A 13,424-nucleotide genomic window follows, 5' to 3' on the forward strand; every position below is an offset into this window, starting at 1 on the left:
TCCTTTATGGGAAAAACTATGGAGCATAAAAACGACTGAAGTCAGAGACCCACCTCTTAACCTGCCCCTACATTAAGGAACAGCTCTCACTGCTTGCAAAGCACACAGGATTTCTCTTTAAGGAACATATTTTATCTCAAACTGCTATTAATCATTTAGTTGCAGCATGACTGAAAGGCTGCATTTGACAGTCATGGTTGCCCACTGGCTGTGCCAGACAATGGGAGACAGAAAAACTTATGTCCAAATTCAATACTAGAAACTTCTGCTCTTACAAAAGGAAAACAAATTCACAGGGCAAAGCACAGGAAGATTGCAATTTTCAAATAAAACTACACTCCAGGCACAAGTTCCTGCTAAACTGACTGAAGTTCAATACACTTTAGGGGAAAGAAGTGGTAGGTCAACACTGTGAACCAAACCCAGGAACTGGTATTTCCCAAACTTCACATAGAAGATGACACCAATCTATTCACTTTTCTACACTGGCGGGCTCAGAAATGTTTTTTGATTTACCTAATATTTCTGTGTACTGTACAAAATTTCCCAGGTACGAAAGATGAAAAGTATTCAGTTCTATGTAAATAGATATTACAACAATAACTGATAAAAAAAAATTGCTAATAAACAACTTCGAATGCACTATAAATAAATTTAAACAATATAAATAAGTAAAATAATTTGTTGTAACAAGTACGTTTCAATCTTGTGAATATAATCCTAAAACTTTATACTCTTTTTCCAAAATCTATTTTTCACAGGTAATATTTATGGCCATATATGCTATACTAGTCTTGAGAAATTGTTACTATCTTTAATATTTCCTCCAAGTAATTTACATCCTCCAGTTCATGCAGATAACACAGACTATTTAGAATTCAGCGCTGTTCACATTAATTAGAAAAAGTTTTAATCTAATTACAACAGGAAAAGGGCAGCACTCACAACCCCCTGAATATTATGCAGATAACTATTTATTACTTTTTCCTTCTTCATATCACTTATTTTCAGGATTACCCTACAGTTCATATAAGCATTCTTGTATGTTCTTGAAGCCAATAACAACAAAAAAATGTGGACCATTTTATAAACCTCCATTATAAGTGCATAATTAAACACAAACTGATCTGCCCATCTTTTGAAAACATCTTTCCATCTAAAGCAGCATGTCCTCAGTGCCCCCAAATGCCAGACTAAAAAGAACATTCAGCTCATAAAGCTCTAAAGACACTTACTTTTCTTCCTAATTTAAATATTTAGAATTTGCTGAATGCACATCTTGCTGACTTGAACATATCATCAAATGCTTTGGTGCAGAGAGACTATATCTGAGGTACGGTTTTGTAAAATACATGAATTAAATTTATTTTATGATTCGTAGTCATGATGTCTTATAATTAAGCTCAGGAGAACAGATCAAACACTTTCACGTTGGAATTGAAAGTAGTTATCTAAAGAAGCAATTTAAAAGTAATGCTTCTTTGGCTTGTCAGCTCAAATTAGTGAAAGCCAAAATGGCTTAATCATATACTCATAGAAAGCCAATTTAGCCTTATTTTTCACCAAATTTAGAACTCTGAACAGGAAGAAGAAAGATAAGCTACTAACTGAGTTAATTAAAGGCTCTCAGGCATGCAGTTTCTGCTGCCTTGGACAACTGGCAAAAAGAATGATTACAAAAGACTCAAATCCAATGTTTTAAATTACCTAAATTTATGACTCTAAACTGGTATTTAGGTATCTGGAGGGGTCTGCCGTGACTTTTGCACCACGGGGCCAAGCAGTCTCCACCCCCTCACAAGCAGAGCAGTGCAGGTGAGCAGCCTCTCTAAAACAAAGATCAGTTTTACTTTGCTAAATAGAACTTTGGGGGGTTACCTTGGCACAGCACATCTGGAACATTTCAGAGAGAATCTTCAGGGTCTTTTCTTTATTTCATTGACTGTAGGCAGCTACATTGCAAATTAATAATTTCTTTTAAATGCTGAGTCTAATTAATAAAGATGGAACACCTGAGATGCCACTCACTGAACAGAATTGAAGTTGCAATTAATGCTGACTAGAAGTTTGCCCACAACTAGTCTTAAAATGGTTTTAGACCAGGCTTTTCTGAGTCACTTACTCATTTTTCAGGACCTAAGACTGAATTTGCATGCTTTGTTGTTATTTTGAAGGGTATACAACAGTATACAAAAACTTGACTTGTATACTCTGATAATCCTATTTAATTCATATTCACAAGTAAGGAAAAGCATAAAATTATCTGAATGCTTCTAACTGTTACCTGAAAACATTATTGTTTTTATTTATGGGGCTTTTCTTGAAACAGTAGGCAATCTAACAATGTTCTGAAAAATTGTAATAAGCATTTGGGAAGCAACTGAATTTCAAGAATTCATATTTTATCGTATTTTATTGGCAGCTACAAAATAACATATGATCTCATAGTAATGTAAACAAAAATTCTTTTAATTATTCAGTCATTTATAAGTGACTACAAACCGAAAATTTGCAACAATTTTTTAATGCAGACAGCACTAGTTCTGCTGATCAGTTTAGTCAGTTTCATCAGTACTACTGCTGGAAACCTCATCTCATGTGATCATAGATACCTCTCATTTTCTGCAGCTTCCCCTAAAGCTTTAATTTCATTTTTCAAATATTCTTCATGCTTTTTAAGAATTGCATAGGTGGGCTTCCAGCTGTGGACAAAGTAAACAAAAAACAAAGGCATATTAGTGGTCTTTCTTAGTAAAAAAAAATTAGAAAAGAAGACACCAAGCTACTTTAGCTAGCTTACTAGAACAAATGATTTATTAATTTTTTGAAAGTTAAACATAAATGGGTTTAGTACAAAAATCTTTTGCAGGCATACATTTATTTTGTTAATATTTTAAAGCAGCAAATTCAGGAAAATATATATATATATTTAGAACTAAGAAAGATTACAAAGCACTTTTTAAGGAATTAATGGAATGAATGTCACAAATTTTTGGAGCTAATGCTAAATAATGAAGCATCTAAATCCACATATTAGGTCCTCAACACACCACCACCAGTAAATACTTAAGATATGTTGAATCTTCTTGTTGGAGACAGCCACAACTTCATTCCCACCAGTATCACCAGCACCCATCTCATACCTAAATGGAAGCAGCAGTTACAAACTCAGAATTTCCTCCATTTGCTAAGCAAGTCCTGCTCAGAAAGCATCAAAATTATTTTTTCTACAGCAGGATGCTGCAGATGGTTCTGAGAGCAGAGCAGCTTCACAGAATACTTATGACTACTGCGATAGCAGAACTTTCTCAACATCCAGGCATTAGAGATACCTCTGCCTTGGATATGGGAATACAAGAAAAACAGGCAGATAGACTTTCTGATTCAAGTGAAATTCAGATGTGATCTTTAGGACAGGCATATTTAAACGGTTTTGAAAAGAAAGCATCCTGTCTGGAAAAAAAAGGAATAAGATGCATGAACCATCCAGCACTCTTGGCACAAACTGTTGGACACCACTGGTGATTAAAAGTGGAACTACAGAATGTTATTTCACCTTATCTACTGCAAATTCTGCAGAAAGCTGAATTTCAAAAAGGTCAGATTTTCTTAAAAGCAGAAAGCAACATAATTATATAAAAATGCACTTGCACACCAGACACTGTAATGTTCTTTTACTCAGAAAACTCCATGACCCTCTTTGGAGGAAAAAAAAAACAGATGCAAAATTCATAGAGATTTTATTAATCAGAGTACAAGCCATGTTGTAAGTTACATTTTTTGTTCACATCTATTCTGTGGACATGGAAAAATGTAGGACAAGAACACTGGTTTGTGAACACAACCAGGTATGCAGGATTCAAGCAGCACATTTACTAGTTTGCTAAATGCATCACTGTTTCATGAATCTCCTTGATAGCCATCACAATTATTTGTCCTTCTTTTCATCAGCCAGAGTATAAAAAAGGTCTTTATCCACACTACTCAAAGCAATAGAATTATCCTGCAGTTTGGCTAGTGGGACAAGACAACAATTTCTTTTCCTAACTAACAACATTCCGAGTTCATGTGGCTTTTTTTAAAATTATCTTCTTTCTACTTCCATGAAATCCCACCATCCTTGCATCCAAATTTTAAAACTGTAAGAGAGACAATGAAATTGGAATAGGTTCCAACAGCAGCATTTCACTACTTCTTACTGCTCTGGGATCAACATTTCTAGTTTGAATCCTTCAAGAAACTAAATATTAGCAAAATGTCATCACTTGTCTGAAAATGTATGTTTCATTTGGGCCATTTTCTGTCTTCAGGTCTTTTTTACCTAGACCAATATGGATTTCTTTAGAAAGCACAGTATTATCCCAATACATCTGTCCCATATATCATATTTTCTCTAGACTTGTTGAATATAAGAACTTTGTATTTTGTTCAAAGTCTTCAAATCTGCTTCAATATACTCATGATGTCTCATAACCCAGACAAAACGTTGTTTCTTTGAGAGCTCTATTGAGTTCTATCACTGGCAATTAGTCAGCTGTGAGGGTGATTGTGACTCCAAAACAGTATCTGAATTTACAAAACCAACATTGGAATCATGTTCAGTATAGATGGAGTGTCAACTAGAATAAATTTTAGAAGTTTGGGGTGATTCTACTGTGTAAGTGCTCTAATTGTCTGATCTTATAGCCAGGGCTTGTTTATTACAGTTTTCAGTCTGTCGTTAAATGACATTTCCAATAATTTAAGACACAAAGTCTCTACTCTTCTGCAAGCATTGTCCTTCTATGAATACATGCATTCATTAATGAGTCACTTCTCATTTTCAGTCTCTTTACACTAATGCCATTAATTATTCTTTTAGGACTTGAGCCAAAACCCATTGAATTCAATGATTAAAATTTAGATCAGATCCTTAGTTCTACCCTTAATTTTTTACTTCTTAATTTGCATCACTTAACAGTTTATCATTTGCAAACAGATTTGCAGCTTCAAAAAGATATCAAAGGAAGCAGTGTGGATAGTTTCATAAACTTACATAAGTGTTCATTTTATACTATATTGGAGGAAAGAACTTAATGTAATGGAAAAATGGAATTTTTTTACCAAGGTCAGATCTTTTCCCAACTCTTTTAATGGTAAAGCTACAAATCAGTATTGAATGGCAATTCATTCAAATAAGCCAGCCACTACACTCACTTTATTCACTAACGATTCCATTCTTTCTTTTTCTTTCTGAGAGTTCAAAATAAACCTAGAAAGGACCCCAATGCCGTCTTTACTTCCCTTTTTTTTCCTAGAAACACCCACACTCTCCATTCACATTGTAAAAAAAAATTTCAAATGTATGTCATAGATATTTTTATTGAAGCATTTACCTTTAGGTATAGAATTGTAAGAAAACAAAACAGAATTTGCCAACAAATCATCACTCCAGCTGCTGAGGAACTAGTCAGATTCTGGAGAAATGGAACACTGTGACGGATTTTATCACCTGGGACAAACTCGCTGTATTGTCAAATATAGATTTGCCTTTTTAGCTACTTTTGCAAACACCTGAGGTTTTAATTTTTAAAATTACGTGTCAGGAAGAAAAAACTCCTTGTAGCTGAATTTTCTTTAAAAAGTTTCTGATTACTAAGATCCGAAAGTGATCAGCATTTAAAATTTGAACTAATTATCTGATACAAACATTTATGTAAGGAAAACTGTGAATGACAGGCCATTGCATTCATCAAAAAATTGCGCCCAGAAGACAAATTTTGCCGTCTGGAGCAAAACTGATACTAGAATCTGCCAGCAGAAGTACACACATATGTGTGTGGAGAGGCAGTTATGGCACATCTTGTGTGAAAATATGTATAGAACAGAAAGTAACATGAAACATGTTGTGAACAAAGAATAGAAAGATGTTCAATTTTAGGAAGTCTTTTTTAAAAAGTATTCTTAATATTGGTCAAATTTGACAAAACTCAGATGCCTTCAAGTGTAGAAAAATTATGCTTCTATTACCTTACTACATGAATACTTTAGCATGCTGCAAAGATAGTACCTGTGATCTTCTGAAAACTGGGGACTTTAATAAAAAAACAACCCAAAATTAAATGTAGTCTGCTTTTCTATAATTCTTCCTCAGGGGATGGGTAATACTGTAATTTTTATACCTAAAGATTTGCAGTTTAAAAAGAACAGGAGAATACTAAAGTTTTCTTTAACATCATTGCTGTCAGAACAAACCCAAACATATTTTTCCTTCACTTCCTCACTGGCTTCCTTAATGCCAGCCACAACTGAGAGTTCAGGCTCTTCCATACTTACGCATCACAGTTCTTCTTGCAGTTCTCGTTCTGCTTTTGCAAATCAGCAAGTGCCTCATTGCTGGTTTTTATATTTTCCTCCAACCAAGCAATCCGATTCTTTTTTTCTGTGATTTTTGCAGTGTACGCTGAAATTAAAAAATAAAGAATTATATCCATGCATTTTCAATAAATCCATGAAATAAAAAGCCTACATTCAGAATGATTAAAAATTCCTTCCAAAAAACTTAAACTCCATAATGCAAGGTGAGTGGACAGCCTGCAAATAAGCAAAGTAACAACAAAGTGAGTTAAAACATAGGGATTTTCAGCTGCATGGTACTTTAATGATCATCTAATATTGTGAGACTGACATCATTTGTGCTGTTTCTAAATCCCAGTCCTTCTAGAACTGAAGTAACTATTAGTGGTATTCCCCAGTTCAGTACTCCCACTGAAACACTCCAAACCGTGCACTGCTCACTCATTCTCTAGCCAGAATCAGGATACTCTTTTAAACATTTGTATTCTTTTGCAGAAGCCCAGAAAGTCAAATGTTCTGACTGGGAAAGTTGACTACAATAAAGGAAAAATAAAAACATCACTATAGGCATATAAGCAATTAGTAGAAAACAGAAAAACTAAAAAGGAATTTTACTCAATGTAGGAATGAGTAATGTATGATAAATTAATATAGGACACGGGTTAATTAATTAAAAAGTCCATTGTAATGACAGGTTCTCAAGGACTATGATATTTGCGGAGATTCTTAAGGCAAACTCTTAATTCTGCCTCTTCTGACAGCAGACAGCTGATAACACTTTCTGAATGAGTAGTTAGGGGAGAACCCATGTTGTTGAACATGATCAGAGTTCTCTTCACAAGTAAAAGCAGTGAAAGCTATCATGCATGCTCACCTTGCAATGCAATAAGCAAAACTTGCTGAATATTTTTTCTCTGCATTTTTAAATTCTTTTTTTTTAATGCAAGATTTCAGATTTATCAGTGCTAAATCATCCCTTGCTATCACTGCTGCCCTGAAGCACTAAATGCCAGAGTAGGTGGCCCTAAAGAGAAGTCAACTACATCCCGCCCTTCTCATCTACTCAACTGGGAAGAGCATCTTAGTGATGCAAGATGGGTCTTGAGTTGTTGGAATTACTGCTCTGGAACTTCAGTTCATCCTGAAGTTTAGCTCTGGTTTTGCACTACTTGCTATATATTAATTTTCAACAGCCTCTGCATTTATAGCAGAAAATAAACCACTTCTCACAGAGAAATGTCAGTCAGTGAAAAGCAAAAAATTCTCAATGTAATTTAATATCTTGGGTTATCCTGAATCATCCTTGGGTTATCTTCAGTCCCTTAATATTTTCAATGTCTAAAGTCAGTAACTTGCCTTTACTTAGCATGAAGTATAAGTATTGGACAACTGACATAGCTTCATTTCTGTAAATAACAGCTGAATGTGGCAAAATCCTGTAGAAGACTTACTGAGATTTACCAAAATATACCATAACACTATTAAGAAAATATACACTTAACATCTCATTTAGCATTTTTTACAGATAAGCACTTCTGTGAGCTGTTCAACTCACCCTTTGCTTTCACAAGGACGTGGTGGGTGAGATCCATCTTACCCAATGTTAGTGCAGAGACCTGCTTCAGAGCAACACACCCATGGCTGCAGCTACACCCAGCAGAGACAACTGACACTTTTAAAGTTTACTTTATCTAACTCACTTTAAACTGTTTCTTCAGGATAAGATAAATCACACTCTAAAAGTGCCTATTTCCCTCCACTGGAAAGAAAGAGACTGTAGCCAAATAGCCTGATGAATCTCACACCAAAAGTCCAAGGCTGAATGCTACAGCTGTTCATCTGCCAAGTAATACACAGAGACAAAATTACATCAGTGTTACTGTTTTTTGCTAAGTTTTTGAAAGACTTAACCCAAACTGCTAAAAGCCTGAGTGTTGGCTGTGTGTTTACACATATTTAGGTATCTCTGAACTGAACACAAAAGCAGCTATGCCATGTTACTACACAGCCTTTGGATTTTCCCTAAGAGCATGCTCATTTAGCCTAAGCCCGCATAAATGTTATACAAAGCCTCATCTCTAAGGTTCAATTGTGTGACTGGAGAGTTAAACCAGAATCCAAGGTGTGCCAGATTTAGTGTTACAGATGTTTTCATGTTTAAGATGCTTCAATTTAATTGTGATAATCTTCTTAATGAATAAGTACTTGCTTGGACGTATCAGTGAAGATTATTAGAAATGTTAGAATCAAAAAGAACATCAATTAGACTAGAATTTTCTCTTTTTCTTTTTTTTTTTTTTTTCCTGGAGGCTATGTGCTTGACTATCTACCTATGAAGTACCAGTGGCAAGCACAGATGTTCTCAGATTGTTTGTGGTAGAGAAACTATTCTTCAGACATTCTCATGAGTGATTCCACATAGCAGCATGGTTAAAAAAATCAGTCCAGATGTAAATCCATAACATTGTGTTGTCCGTAAGCCCCAGGGGAGAACAAATTTGATGCAGAGCAAGACTTTCTCTATGGGTTTACCGTTTTGAATTTCAAATAAAGTAACCAGCTGCTTGATTGCAAAAAAAGAAGAACCAGGCTTGAGTACATAGTAGCAACTGAGAGAACTTTCATTATTTTAAGAAAACAGAAAGAGAGAAGAAGCAGTGAGGCAGAGGTCCAAATCTGGAAAGAACAAAAAACATGAAGAAATAAAGGGAGGCAAGTGGCAGATGTATTGAGCAAGCACAGCTGAATCAAAGGGCTGCCAGTGACTGTGAGGAGCTGCAGAGTCAGAGCAGGAAATGGCGCAGCATGAAACTGGCTGTCCATGAGGCAGCTGAACAGCCTCAGCTAAAAGTCGTGAGCAAAAGCAAAGTCTGCTGGGGAGAATGAGCAAGTATTGATGGCTAAAGATGAGGCAGGGTGAGAGCAGGACACGGGACAGCTTCCACTGTTTATCCTGCTTCCGCCCCTGAGACACAGAACATGTCCCAGGACTAATGAAACAAAATCAATGTTCAGCATCCAATAAAACGGTAATTTATCACTACTCACAATTTATCTGATGATCCACATGTTCCTTAGCATAGCGAGTTTTTTCTACCTGGAAAGCTGAAGAAGAAAATTAACCCTTTGTTATATACATATATATGAATGGAGCTGTGAAACAACATATGCTGTGCAGCATTAATTGCACAAACTCTGATAAACAAGTATTTTAGCAAAATATCTAAAGAGCAATTTTACTATTAAATAGCTGTTAGTGCCCCCCTCCACAACCTCCCAGCTAACAAAACAATATGTAGGGAAAGAACAAAAGCTTAATTATTACACATTTATTTGAAGTTAACGTAACTGTTTAAAGCAGAAAATATCACTGTATGCAGTGCATAAGTAATTGTTAATTAAAAATGTATGGTATAATGACCTACCAAGTTTGACCAGAATTTCATCCAAGTTGATCGAAACCTTGTCACTCATTGTTTAAACTACAAAAGTAAAACGCAATTCAAGGATTTACACAGTCAAAAGCTTTGTTGATACAATAAACGAGCCAAAATTGCAAGACAATGCCACACATTTTAACATAAAAGGGAGAAAAGTAGTTTTAACTGCATTTGCATTACTATCTAAACCACTTTAGTGGAACCAAATTTCTCACTCATGGTGGTAAGGGACTTGTAAGAGTCTAAACCACAGTTCGGAATAAAGGAGATTCATAATTTAGGTAAAGCGTTGCTCCTGGAGCAGTTCTGTTTGAGAGGCTTAATGTTCTCAGAAGGCATGAAGAATGCAAGGAGAGATGCTTGTGTACAAAATGCATAGTGTGTACTCCAACTGGTTACTAAGCCTATGGACTGCAGTGCTGCTGATGGAAAAGGTCCTTGAGCACTCTGCACACTCCTCCCGTACAACCACCACGTCCATTTAAATCAAAGGTGTATAAATGCTAAGTGTGATTAAAGACACAATTCTCAGAAAATGGAAAACGGATTGTAATAAATTCTTTCTTCTGTTTATATCATGCTGCTATGTGCAGAAATTCAGTTATGGGTTTTTAAAGAGATGGGGGATGATGGAGATCTCTAAAAGGGATGCAAGCACCGTATATCAGAACGCTCTGGACACGGCTCGTTAGCTCAGCTGCATTAACAGTGAGCGAAGTTATCTGGACTTCAACTGTCCCACAGTGGCTTCCCCATCACACTGTGAGAGAAGCAAAGCCAGAACAAATTTGGGATGAGGATGAGATCCTAATCCAGGATAAAGTGGAATAGAAAACAACTGCAGAATTTAACTAAAGTGGCATTAAGGCTACATCCTGCAGCACTGAGTCTGTGGGAGCGGGAGGGGGTGGAGGCAGGGTTTAAAACACTGGGTGTCTGACAGAAATGAATTTGTCTAATAGTTAAGGGAGGGTCAGAACACCTAATCCAAGTGACTGGATTACCACAGGCTGTGATAAAAACTCCGAGAAAGAGATAATAGTTTTACCAAATGTATTTAAAAGATTGAAATCCTAGTTCCTAGTGCCTGGAAACACTTAAGATTGCAAATAAAAAATCTTCTGAAAATACTAAGAAAAAGACTAGGAAATACCACCTCAAGCCACAGATCAAGGCAGAATATTTTTGCTTTCCCATCATGTGAAAGAAAATTCAAAGTAATTCCTTCTGATTAAAAAAACAAATCGTTTGGAGCATGTATTAAAAAGCTGTTCTCTAGAAAGAGTTTAAAAGTGTTTATTAGCTGGTTTTCTGAAACTTCCCATAAAAACTGCAAGATATTGGGGCAAATACATTTTATTTATTGTTTTATAAACTGCAACACAAAGTTCCTCAATAGAGCAGACTGTATAGATGTATATTATTAAGATAGAGACTATTATATAATCACATAAAAATACAAATAATTTTACCTTTTGAATATTTTTGTAGAAGAGTACTAATGCTTTTGTAGAGAGAACGAAAGTGGGTTTTTTTTTACTGTAGTTTTGCAATAAAACTTATGAAAAGGGTGAAGTTGCAGAAAATAGTGCTTCTGAAAGCATGCATATGTAAACTACTCATTATTCTAGTATTGTTAAAATGAATTAGTGTAACTGCAAATGTCAAATGCTTTTCTGTGCTGTGAATTAAGAGGATACAGGTGTCACTAGTAGAAAGGGCTGAGAGATTCAATGGCACTGGTAATAAATACAGTGTTTGCAGATTTTAAAAACAGTAGGTAACACCAGCCTGCAACAAACTTCGGATATCTGATGTCTTCCAGGATATGACTGTGGCAAAGACTGATTCTTGGACATACTGCAGAAAAGTAGCATCAAACCATTAGCCAACTCAGGGTGACAAATTCAGAGGAAATTCTCCTGTGTGGCTGATATTTTTGTTAAAGATAAATATGTAACACACGTGACTGGGTAAACCAGCTTCAGACTGCATCTATTCTTTCTAATGGGAATATTCAAAATGCTGCCAGGAGAAAAGTATTATTATGCATTTTGCATTTTTGCACGGCATTAATGTAATTATATGGAATTCAATCATGGCAATAAAGTTCCATATATTAGAAGATTGTCTTGGATGCAGAAGCCACAAGCAAACTGCCTGATGTGGTCTCAAGCCATTACAGCACTAACATTAATAATGCCAGTTCTCCATAACCCATCTGGCAACAGCCACGTTCTTCATTAAAAGGTGGAAAATACCCATAACCTGTGAGGCAAATATCTTCCTTAAAACCCACATCTCGATTCCACCAGTTGTAGGCTGTGAAACAGCACTCATTTCAGTTGGCTCTGTATGAATAATTTTTAATTTAGCGAAGCTCCTTTGAGAGCAAACCTGTGCTTCCCCAATGCCATTCATTACTGTTTATGACTGTAAAGGTTGTTTGAATCTTCCTGAAATTTAGAAGAGCTTACATTTCGTGACTTTTTATCTCTGTTGATAAAATAAAAATGTGCCTCTCCTCGTGTTGTTTACGCTCCTCTGCCCTTCTTTCACCACACCGCTTTAGGAAACCCATGAGGAGACCTGAACCAAGCACCCACTGGATTGCCACATTTTACTTAGTCCGGCACATACCAAACAAAAGGATTTTGCTGCAGATTATTCTCTAAAGTCCTGGGATTTAAAAATTAAAACTATTTTTGTCAAAAGAGAAAAAACTGGGAGGAAACCCCCATCCTGCGGGGCACCACAGGGGCTGCGGAGGAGCGCCACAAAATGGCGGCGTGAGAAACAGGGGGCGAGTCCCCTGAGGGCGGAGAGCGGGGCCGGGGTGCTCAGGGGACCCTCTGCCTTTGGGGGACCATCAGTACTGGGAAAGCGACCAGAACGTGGCGGCCCCGCATGGTCTCGGGCGCTGCCAGAAGGGAAAGAGTGAGGAGCCGTCCAGAGACTCACCCAAGAACGTCAGGCAAAGGGACCATAGCCCCGCTCACGCCCGGACGCTGCCCCTCAGCGGCGGCCACGCCCCGCGGGGAAGCCCCCGCGTTCCGGGGCACCTCAGCCCCGCCGAAGGGTGCGGAGAGGGCGGCAGGTGCCACCTGCCCGCCGCGCTCCGTGCCGGGGGTGGTGGGAGCTGGGGTGGTCGGGCAAGCCCGGAGCAGGCTCAGCGGCCGGGAGAAGGGGCTGAGCCCGTTCACCCAGCGGAACCGCAGCGCCCGGCCGGGCGGGCTCATCGCCAGCGGCCGCGGCGCTCCGCTCCCTCAGGGCACATCGGCGGGGCGCGTGTGCCCCCCAACCTACCCGTTTGCCTGAACAGTGGGACTTATGAGGGAAAGACCAACATTTCTGAGGGCTTCGGGCGAAAAGCGATGAGGATGCTCCATCTACCGGGGGCAGCGCGCAGGCGGGCGGTGGCCGGGCGGGGAGAGGAGGCAGCGCCGCTAGAACGGGACATCGCCTGGAAACCTACTGGGGGTTAATTACACACATCCGCGCTCTGGGATGTGACACAAAAATAAGGAGCGGCAAAACGTAACGTGCTTTATCCAACCCTCCACGTCCCACTCGTGTTGCTGACCCAACTGGTGGAAATCAGCCTAAATCCTCCTTCCCTCAAGCCCTCACGGGCCCGGCCCTCAGATA

General features: G+C 37.9%; 1 protein-coding gene across 1 annotated transcript in view; it reads right to left on the reverse strand.

Annotated features, from left to right (window-relative positions):
• C6H14orf39 (chromosome 6 C14orf39 homolog) overlaps window positions 1-13,124 on the reverse strand; it is a 28,776-nt gene extending 15,652 nt beyond the window's left edge. Inside the window, exons 1-5 of the mRNA XM_032113511.1 lie at window positions 12,738-13,124; window positions 9,762-9,818; window positions 9,385-9,441; window positions 6,316-6,442; window positions 2,613-2,702 (exon numbers count right to left, since the gene is read on the reverse strand). Coding sequence (XP_031969402.1) covers window positions 2,613-2,702; window positions 6,316-6,442; window positions 9,385-9,441; window positions 9,762-9,810 — 323 coding nt within the window. The 5' untranslated portion in view covers window positions 9,811-9,818; window positions 12,738-13,124. The remainder of the gene's footprint in view (window positions 1-2,612; window positions 2,703-6,315; window positions 6,443-9,384; window positions 9,442-9,761; window positions 9,819-12,737) is intronic.
• Between the last annotated feature and the right edge of the window lie 300 nt (window positions 13,125-13,424).

Source organism: Corvus moneduloides, chromosome 6, assembly GCF_009650955.1.
Source record: "Corvus moneduloides isolate bCorMon1 chromosome 6, bCorMon1.pri, whole genome shotgun sequence".
Taxonomy (NCBI): Eukaryota; Metazoa; Chordata; class Aves; order Passeriformes; family Corvidae; genus Corvus; species Corvus moneduloides.